This window comes from Lathyrus oleraceus, chromosome 5 (assembly GCF_024323335.1).
Source record: "Lathyrus oleraceus cultivar Zhongwan6 chromosome 5, CAAS_Psat_ZW6_1.0, whole genome shotgun sequence".
Lineage (NCBI taxonomy): Eukaryota > Viridiplantae > Streptophyta > Magnoliopsida > Fabales > Fabaceae > Lathyrus > Lathyrus oleraceus.
The window spans coordinates 523,950,284-523,961,510 of NC_066583.1; the positions used below are offsets into that span (position 1 = coordinate 523,950,284).

The 11,227-nt window shown below is 33.0% G+C and overlaps 1 protein-coding gene across 1 annotated transcript; it reads right to left on the reverse strand.

Annotated features, from left to right (window-relative positions):
* Window positions 1-3,416: 3,416 nt before the first annotated feature.
* Window positions 3,417-3,995, reverse strand: LOC127081790 (uncharacterized mitochondrial protein AtMg00810-like). Its single transcript, XM_051022008.1, has one exon. It carries the CDS (start codon window positions 3,993-3,995, stop codon window positions 3,417-3,419), a length of 579 nt encoding a protein of 192 aa, XP_050877965.1.
* Window positions 3,996-11,227: the final 7,232 nt, after the last annotated feature.

Sequence of the window (11,227 nt, forward strand, 5' to 3'; positions counted from 1 at the left end):
ATTCTTGCAACAGGTGCATAAGTATCAAAATAATCAATTCCTTCTTTTTGTGTAAATCCTTTAGCGACAAGTCTAGCTTTGAATTTTTCAATGGTTCCATCAACTTTCATTTTCCTTTTAAAGATCCATTTACAACCTATGGGTTTTGACCCTGGTGGGAGATCTACTAATTTCCAGGTTTTATTACCCATAATCGAGTCCCTTTCCTCTTGGATGGCTTCTTTCCAAAAGGCTGAATCTTGAGATTTCATTGCCTCTTCAAATGTTTCTGGATCATTCTTTAGGTTATAGCAAATTGGTCCATAACGATTTATAGAATCATTATTTCCTTCTACAAGGAACATGAAGAAGTCTGATCCATAATTTTTTACTTTTCGGATTCTTTTACTTTTTCTAGGTTCTGAACATCCCAACATATCATTATTTGATACATTATTTTTCAGACTTTGAACATCATAATGAACATTGTCTTTGCAATTTTGAATTGAGGTAAATCTACTTTCTTGAAAAATTGCATCTCGTGACTCAAACACGGTATTAATAGGATATGAGTCATTGGATTCAATAACCATGAATCTATATGCTTTGTTGTTTTCAGCATAGCCCAGAAATACACATTCAATTCCTCTTTCTCCCAATTTCTTTCTTTTTGGTTCAGGCACCTTAACAATTGCTCTACAACCCCAAACTTTTAAATATTTAAGATTTGGTTTTCTTTTCTTCCAGAGTTCATATGGGGTTATCTTGTTCCTTTTATTAGGAACTCTATTCAGTATATAACATGCAGTTAGCATGGCTTCACCCCAATATCCTTTAGATAAACCAGAATATGATAACATGTCATTCACCATTTCTTCCAACACCCTATTTTTCCTTTCTGCTATCCCATTTTGTTGTGGGGAATAGAGTGCAGTTATTTGATGTATAATACCAGTGGACTCAAAATAATTAGGATGATAGAATTCTCCCCCTCTATCACTCCTAAAACATTTAATAAAAGTTTCATGTTGGAGTTCTACTTGAGCTTTAAATTTTTTGAATTTTTCTAAAACTTCATCTTTAGAGTGCATTAAATAAACATAACAAAATCTAGTGCAATCATCAATGAAAGTGGCAAAATATTTTTTACCACCAATAGTAGGCCAACCATGTAAATCACATACATCAGAATGAATTAAATCTAATAATTTAGAATTTCTTTCAACTCTCTTAAAAGATTGTCTTGTAATTTTAGTTAACATGCATGTGGTACAAGAATTTAAGTTTATATCAAAATTAGGAATTAAACTTGATTTCATCATGTCTTTTAATTTACTAAAATTAACATGTCCTAGTCACATATGCCATAAATCACAAGACTCAACAGTATAAGCAGAAATCACATTATTATTATTATTATTATTAATATTACACATGAACATATTCTCACAAAGATAACTTTTCCCCACAAACATTCCCCCTTTGGAGAGAATAAATTTATCTCCCTCAAATACAGATTTGAAACCATACTTATTAAGTAAAGGTACAGAAATCAAGTTTTTTCTAACTTCAGGAACATAGAATACATCTTTAAGAGTGAGTATTTTTCCAGATGTGAATTCAATCTCTACCGATCCTTTTCCTTTGACTTGGACAGTAGAAGCATTTCCCATGTACAAAACACTACCATCTTCTTCATTAATGGTCTTGAATAGTTCTTTATTTTTGCACACATGACGGGTAGCACCAGAGTCTATCCACCAAGAATTAACATCTTCTATCATGTCGATTTCAGAAATAACAGCAACAAGATTTTATTTTATTGCACTTGAATTCTTATCTTTGTTCTTTTTCTTTAAGAACCTGCACTCATGTTTAAAGTGTCCTGGATTTCCACAATGATAACAATTTCCTTTCTTTTTCTTTAGGTTGTTATAACCTTTGTGGTTTTCATGAGAATTTTTGAAATCTCGTTTTCTTTTATTGGAATGTTTGCTTGAATTTCCTTCCTCCATCACATGGACCTTCTCTTGAGTAAATTGGCTTTTAGTATCATCTTATTTTCCATACTCTCCTCCTAAACGAAGGTGATTACTCAATTGTTCAAGAGAAATATCCTCCTTCTTATGCTTCATGGTTCTTTTAAAATCTTTCCAAGAAGGAGGAAGTTTATCTATTATGGAGGATACAATTATAGTTTCATCCATGTGCATATTATGTTGTTTGTAATTATTGAGAATACGTTCAATTTCATGCATTTGTTCCATAACAGACCTACCATCTATCATTTTATAATTATTAAATTGAGAAACAAGAAACTTCTTACTTGTAGCGTCCTCTTGCATGTATCTTGATTCCAATTTTTCCTATAACTCTTTTGCGGAGTTACTGCTCTGATAAATGTTGAACAACGAATCGCACATACCGTTGAGGATGTGTCCCATGCATATATAATCATCATTGTCCCACTTTTGTCTCTCTCTAGTTTCAGCAATTGTTTCATCTTCTTTTTCTTCCGATTTTGGAATGTTAAGGACATACACCACCTTCAGTGTTGTGAGAAGAAATTTCATTTTTTTCTGCCAACGAATAAAATTCCCTCCATCGAATTTCTCTAATTTCACAAAGTCAGAAGTCGTCTCTTTTAGTGAAGCAACCATTGAATATGAAAAAAAAAATTGTTCCTTAAGATTGTTAGCGCCTTTGAATTTTTGGTGTTGCTGCAAAACTAAGAACAAATGGAGTTGAAACAGAGAAATTAATTTGCACGATAAACTTCCAAAGCGTGTAGTTTTACACTAAGCTTAAGGAACAATTCACCCCCACCAATCTTTCTATATTGGATGCAAAAAGAGTTACCGGCGAATTTCCTGCAGGATACTTTGGAATCCTTAAAGAGAATTGCACAATCTCTCTAAGCGTATCTGTTGATAATATTTTACAGAAGAATGTTTCTTTCAATTATTCTCATGCATTAGAGAAGAGAAAGATGATTTAGAATGAGAAATTAATTGAGATTGTTTTTTTTTTGTTTTCCCACCGTGACCATAACCTGTAATTTATATTGAAAATCACGTCTGTTATGAAACAGTAGCAACTCTTAGAAAAGGCATGACACTACTCCAATTGCAACTCAATAACAACGTTTCGCATAAGAATAGCAAATATTTGTTTATACGTTGCAACTACTCCTAAAAGAAAGGAAACCAATTAAATGGCACTTTAGACCAATAATAATTACTATAGACCATGCAATTGAAATATGAAAACTTTGAATATAATATTTATATTTATATTATTAATTCAAATAATATAATCATACAATTAATTATTATTTTGGAAATTTTCTCACAACATTGACAATCCCCCTATATTCGGCTTCAGCACTGGAACGGGAGAGAGTTGGTTGCCTTTTGGAAGACCAAGAAATAAGGTTGTCACCTAGAAAACACACAGTAATCAGATGTAGAACGTCTGGTGTCAGGACATCCATCCCAATCAGCGTCAGTGTAGGAGATAAGCTTTGTAATGGGAGATGGGGATAAGTGTAGTCTAAAATGTAAGGTTCCCTGAACATAGCGCAAAATGTGCTTAAAAGCAAGCATGTGTTTCGTGCGAGGGTCATGCATGTGAAGACAAACTTGTTGAACAACATATGATATATCAGGTCGAGTGAAGGTGAGATACTGTAGGGCCCCTGCAAGAGTCTGATACAATGAGGGATCCTCATAAGAAGTGTCGGAGGAGGTGTTGAGTTTCTGCTTGGTGTCAACAGGAGTGACTGATGGTTTACAGGACGCCATGCCAGCACGTTCAAAGATATCTAAAGCATAAGTGCTTTGACTGAGAAATATGGCATCAGGATGACGAGATACTGCAATACTCAGAAAGTAACTCAGAGGGCCTGAATCCTTCATTGCAAACTCAGATGCTAAGAGTGACATAATTGATTGGCGGAGGACTTGAGTGGAGGTGATAAGGATAATGTCGTCTACATAGAGCATAATGTAGGCCATGTCTAAACCTTATTAATATATGAAGAGGGAGTGGTATGATGTGTTATGGCGAAAGCCAATGGCGGCGACATAGTCAGCAAAACGTTGGTACCATGTCTTAGGCGCTTGCTTGAGACTATACAATGACTTCTTCAACCGACATACATAATCTGGATGACGGAGGTCGCGAAAACCCAATGGCTGATGCATGTAAACAGTGTCATGAAGATCACCATGTAAAAAGGCATTTTGGACATCCAGTTGATGAATGGGACATGATTTGGAGAGAGCAATGGTAAGCATTGTTCGAATGGTAGCGGGTTTCACCATGGGGCTAAAAGTCTCATCACAATCCACACCTGCAACCTGTGACCCGCCATCACCTACAAGACGAGCCTTATATCGCTCAAAGGAGCCATCAGAATTTTTCTTATGCCTAAAAATCCATATACATCGAATAAGATTAGCATCACAAGGACGAGGAACTAAATCTCACGTCTTATTTTGAATAAGAGCATCAAATTCAGATTGCATTGCGGATTTCCAATTCGGGTCTGATAAGGCTAGTTTGGGGTTTTTAGGTATGGGAGAGATGGCGTGGTCAGAGTGAGAGATTGGTAAGTTAAATATTGTGCGGGGTTTGACAATGCCTTTCATGCTTCGGGTGGTGATGGTTCGTGTAGGTGGAGGTGGATGCGGTTGAATTGGTGGTGGTGATGGAGAGTTTATTGTAATGGGTGTGTTGATCTAAGAGGTAGGAGATGATGATTTTTGGTTTATTAAGGGTAGTGGTTGGTCAATTGGGATTGTGGGTGTTGGTTACTTATGTGCAACAGGTGGTAAAATTTGATTTTGCCACTGATGTATAAGGTAGGGGTGAAAGTCATCATCTAGGAATTGATAAGAGTGAGGTGAAGGGGGGTGTATCTTGGTGTAGGGAAATTGAGTTTCATCAAAGATAACATGCCTCAAAATTATTAATTTTTTATTAGACAAATCAAAACACTTGTAACCTTTATGATTTGGCAGATAACCTAAGAAGATACACGGAGTAAAGCGGGGTTGTAACTTATGAATGATAGATGACGGGAATAATGGATACCATATACAACCAAAGACTCTGAGATGTGTGTAGATGGGATCACGATGATACATGAGTTGTGTTGGTGACTGATTATGAAGTGTTTTACAGGGAATAATATTTAACAGGTAAGTTGCCATGTGGAGAACATGATGCCAAAACGAGAGGGGAACAGAAGAATGAGCTATCATAATGCGTATCATATTATTAATGGTTCTTATTTTGCGTCCCGCTTTCCCATTTTGTGAGGATGTGTGAGGACAAGAGAAACGAAAAATTAAACCATGATCAGTGCAATATTTTTGAAAAAGCTCATTATTATATTCACCGCCATTATCACATTGAAATGTTTTGACTTTTTGCAAAAATTGAGTTTGAATGAGTTGAGTAAGTGACTTGAACGTTTCAAACACATGGGATTTTATGCTAATAGGAAAAGTCCACAAGAAGTTTGTAAAATCATCTAAGAATAAAACATAATATTTATGACCAGCAGAACTTAAAATTGGAGACGTCCATAAATCACTATGTAAAATGTCAAAAGACATCAAAGTCGTAGTTTGAGATTCAAAAAATGGCAATCTAACCTGTTTGCCTAAAACACAATAGTCACAAACGACAAAAGAATTAGAAGGTTCACAACATATGAACTTATTTTTGTGGAGGAAATTCAAAACAGACACGCCAGGATGACCAAGACGACTATGCCAAAGACTGGATGTGAGACCGACAAAACTGGGAGGAGTGGTAACTGGATAAAGATCTCCATGACTGTCACATTTGAGAAGGGTGATCCCTGTCTAAAAATCAGAGACAGTAAAACCAAAATGGTCAAAGAAAATAGAAACATTGTTGTCAGTGGTGAGTCGTCTCACAAAAATTAAATTTTAAATAATTTTCAGGGCATGCAAGATGTGGTTAAGGTGAAGTGGTTTGGTGACATTGTTGAATTGATTGATGTTTATGTGGAGCACATTGTTGACAATCATATGGTGATCAATGACACAATAGTAGAAGATAATGACCTAATATGTGGTGCAAAATATGGTGATAATGGGGTTGAAGAAGGAATTGATAAGGAGATTTATGTAAAGATTGAACCATGTGGTGAATAAGTTAATATCAAAGAAGACCCATTTGTTCAAGAGGGTGGAAAAGGAATTGATAAAGTGGTTGATATGGATATTTAATGAGGTGGTGATAATGGTGGTTAAGAAGTCGGTGTCGAAGTAAATCCATTTTTTCAACAGACTATAGAGGGAAATGAATCTAATTATTATTATGTTGTTATCGGCGAAGAAGAAGATGGAGGTGATAATTAATTTGATTACTACGATTTTAAAGAATTTTTTGATGTGAATGAACTATAGTACTCCGCAGTAAAAGTGACAACACAGAAGCTACACAACAATCCAGTCCCATATTTGATATTAAGAGTTATAATTCTGATGAGTTTCATACTCCACGAGCAAAGGACGATGAAGAAACTATAGAGAATTTTTTAACTTTTAAAGAGTGTACTGAGTTTGAGTTGGGAATAACGTTCAGAGATAAGTTACAAGTAAGAGACATAGTTAAAAGTTATGCAATGGAGAATATGGAAAATGTCTTCGTAAAAAAGATAAGAAAATAATGGTTGTTAGATATTTTAGAGGTTGTCCATTTTATATAAGGTTCATCAAGAAAAGTGCAAATTTTTTTTGCAGTTACTTAGTTTCATTCATGAGCATACTTTCCCTAAGATAACTTGAAACTTTTGATGTAAGTCCTAGAAGACAAAGATTTTATGACTAAACTTAAAATTTGTATCATGTTAGTTATTTATTATAATTTTTTTATCATGTTTGTTTTCAAACTAATAAAGTTATTATAATTTTTAGTTTGTTTAACGAATCATTAAGTGTGATTTAAATGTGAGACACCATTAAACGTAATGATGTCATTCTAAAATTATATGTAGTCAAACCTTATTGTCAAAAAGGAAAATAGTAATGTGTATAAACTATTGTGTGAGTAGGTTGATGATCATATCTCACGGGTCATGAATATTAAATATTGAGTTTTCACATATGTATAAATATTAGGATTAATATTTATAATAATGCATTGACTACCATTAGAATACTACATAGTGTGTTATGTAAATATCATAAGTAATTCTCATGGTAATAATGGTGTATGTTACCCTTTGATCTCAATTATGTCCATATCTCAATTTTAATTCATTTCAGAAACAAGCGTCTACATACCATTTCATATATGTATATTCCAGTTGATCTCTATGGTGAATTCCAAGCCTAACAAGTTGTTTCTCTGCTGATTTGCACAAACAAAAATTATGATAATGGAATTGATAGGTCATCATGAGGGGGAATCATCCACATTGGGTCAAACATTCATCTAAAGGTTAAATAGTCACTCAAACAAGTGAGAGAGATCCCACATATTTACCCAAAGCCTTAAAGCAATTGGTGTATGGATTCTCTCACTTATAAAATGTTCAACCTCCACTTTTCTAAGTAATGTGGGACTTACACAACTCATACTTTTTTCTCAATAATCTCCACATTAAGTGTGAGTCCATCCATTATGTTCTCTCTCAAGCGGAAGCCATTTTATCCATATGTTTGTACCACCATTGACATACACTCTTGCTTCATCATGGACACTTCAACGGGACACGTCGCCTGGTCACCACCATTTTAGGAAGACTTACGATACACGAAGTCGGTCCTTTATTCCAACCAGACTCTAATACCACTGATAGGTCATCATGAGGGAGAAACATTCATATTAGGTTAAGTTGAATTTATGAAGAATTGTTAAAAGGATGTAAACTTATGAAATATTTTATTCAAGTTAAATTTAAGAAATTTCAAATGACACCAAAAAGTAAAGAGTTTGAAATTGCTCATTCACCCTATATAATGCAAACGTTAAACTGTTTATTATTAATTTTTCAATATTTACAAAATGGTCCTCATATTTTATAAAAAATTCAAAATTTGTAAAATAAGTTTCATATAATTAACAAATTTTACAAATTGGTCTCTTCAAGTTTTCAAAATTGATAAATTAGTCCTTATTTTTCATATTTCAAATTTGGCCTAAAGTTTATGAAAATGACCCAAAACTTTAACAATGAATTATTTTAATACTCAATTCAAACAAAAAAAATTTAAAAATGAATGAATTTCAATTGAATCATTTGAACTGATTAGAATTTTGAATTCCTTAAAAATTTCCAATTACCTCATCCAAACACACTCTAAGGCAATAGATGCATGGGTCATCTCACTTATAAAATGTCAAACATCCACTTTTGTAAGTAATGTGGAACTTACACAACTCACGCTTATTTCTCAACCTGAATCAATAGGTGTCCCATAACAAACACTTTATTTATAATAAGGACAAAAATAAAACAAAAATTTCAAGATCACAAGACCACAATTGTAATAAATATATCATTTACAAAAGGGATCACAACAAAACTAACATTTCAAAATATGAGACCACGTTTGTACAACACAAGCAAATAAAAAAATAGGAACCCAAAGAGTAAAACACGAGCATTTCAAATAATCTTTTGCGGACATTAAAGCAAAAACGCAAGCATTCATTTAATGACATTTCACAAAAATACATTGTTTCAAAGAAGAAAATGATCTCATAGAAGATGAACACAATGTTCTACACGAGTGAGAATAACATACTTTCGTAATATACTTTAGATTTCTCATTCCTAAAGATGAAGAACCTGATCTATTGCAAGGGGTGTTAATGGGTGTTGGTCGAACTACGAACCTGCTGGCACAAATAGTATCAACCCATAAATCACCTGAACCTATTCATTTACAAGTATCAAACACATATATACCTTATAGTTTTGGTTCGGATTTCAGGTTTGAGTTTTGCAACCCGTTGACCCGTTGACCCAACCATTTGAGGCGACTTTAGTAATTTTTTTTTTATTTTTATTATTATTTTAAATAAAAATATAAAATTAATATCTCACTAATAACCATAACTTTTTCAAAAAAAAGTTTTATTCCCCGTCAATAATACTACTAGACTAATGAGTTTACATACTTCTAAGATTAAATATTATTTTCTATTTTCTTTTGTATCATTTCCAACTTATGTATTTTATGGAAATAATGTGTCTTGTTGAATTTTATACTATTATCAAGTGTTATGTCATGTTGATAAATTTTATTAGATATTATATGACGTATTTCATCAAATTTGCGTTTTATAAATGAATATGATTGTATTAAGACGTGTTACATTTTTTTAAACCGACAAAAAGAATCATATTTTTTTTTAAAACACAATCCGCGAATCCAATTCATAAATGAACAGATTGATTCAGGTCAATTTAGACAATGAAATTGCGAGTTAGACGGAAAATCCAACCCATTAAAATTTTAACGGGTTGTGTATCAGGTTAGACCAAACTCGGTCCAACCCAACTCATATACACCCCTATCTTTTGCATTATTGATTTCACAAAAATGAAAATGGCTTAATTGAGTTTTAAATTTTACTTTAGGTTAACATTTTGGAAACGTCTCAATGATAGAATGATTGAGTCTACATTTTGATTTAAGTTTAGGTTACAGTTCATTTTTTTTATAATATTAATAAGATATAAATGAATTATTATATAATATGAAAATACTTTTTTGTAATTTCTATTACTTCATTAAAGTCATTTCACATTTTCAAATAAACAACCACACCAATTAAATTAACACTTAAATGGGATAAAGGATTAAAATTCTATTTTGTTTTTGAAATGGAGAGACCAAAAAAATTGAGTTTTAAAATGGAGAATTAAAAGTTAAGAAATTTAAAATAAAGAACCGCACGAGAAAAAAGTACGCTGTTTGATTGACTTTTAGAAATAAAATCAAACCAAATCAATGCGGTTTGAATTGATTCGATTTTTTACAAGATTTTTATTGAGCCATACATACGTCTATAGAGAACAACATAACTTTGTGTTTAGTTACTAAATAATATCAAAACTCATCATATTTAGACAAAAACTTCTCATTCAATATACAAAAAATCAGATTAGACAAAAGTGGAAATAATATATATATATATATATATATATATATAATAGTAGCATAAAACAGTAACATAAAAACATAATTGGAAAGGTGCGATAAAAACATAATTGGAAGAGAAAACAGTAACATAAAAACGAGAGGATGAAAAATAAAGAACATAAGAGAGGAGATATTAGAGTAGAAAAGGTGAGACGTACATGGGAAAGACGATGAGAAAATGCATAATACTATTATGAGAGATTTAAGAATGTTGAAACTGAAATCCTAAGTGTGAGTAAAAGAAAATTGTTTGTAATTGTAAGGTTAAGGCATAATAGGTTTGAGTTTTGTGTTGGATGTGGGATAAGTCAAGTTTGGATTGTAATATAATGCGATTTGGTTTGGTTTAGTTTGGTTTGCAAAATACAAACCACAAACCAAACTAAATCGCGCAGTTTTGTTAAAAAAATGCTTAAACGCATCGGAACCAAATGGGATTTTTTGCAGTTTTGATTTGGTTTGGTTTGGTTTGCGATTTTCTCTTGGGTTTGTTCGGTTTTGAACATCCATATCCATCTCGATCCGCCCATACTTTTAGAGATCTGATTACCATAAGAAGGGAACTCTTCGAGCGGCTCCAAGCCGATCATATCCCCCCTCAGTCTGATCACCACTAAATGTGATATTTCAAATTTAAATCAAGCATCTACCAAGCTCCTTGGATATTGGCTTGACCATTGGACCTTTAGTGATCTAGAAGCAGGAGATCCATACCTCCAACACATCTAATGGTTATCTGCATTTCACGTTGATAAAGTAGCAAGGCAGTTATTTCATATCCCTATATATAGAGGATGACGTCATTTCAGGTAACAAGTTTCAAACACAATTTGAATACTCTCTCATAATTCACATACTTACTTAAGTGTTAGAGTGCTAACTTTGCTGGTACACCCCCGCTTCGTCGCATCGAAAGCTCTTCTCCGTCAGAGCTTCCGCAGCTCTACATATTTCTAGTTCCAAAACAGAATAATAACTCCGTTTATGGGAATCGATTCTTGATTCCCGTGTACTCTATAATTTTCCATCTTTGTGTTCAATTTTCTAGTATA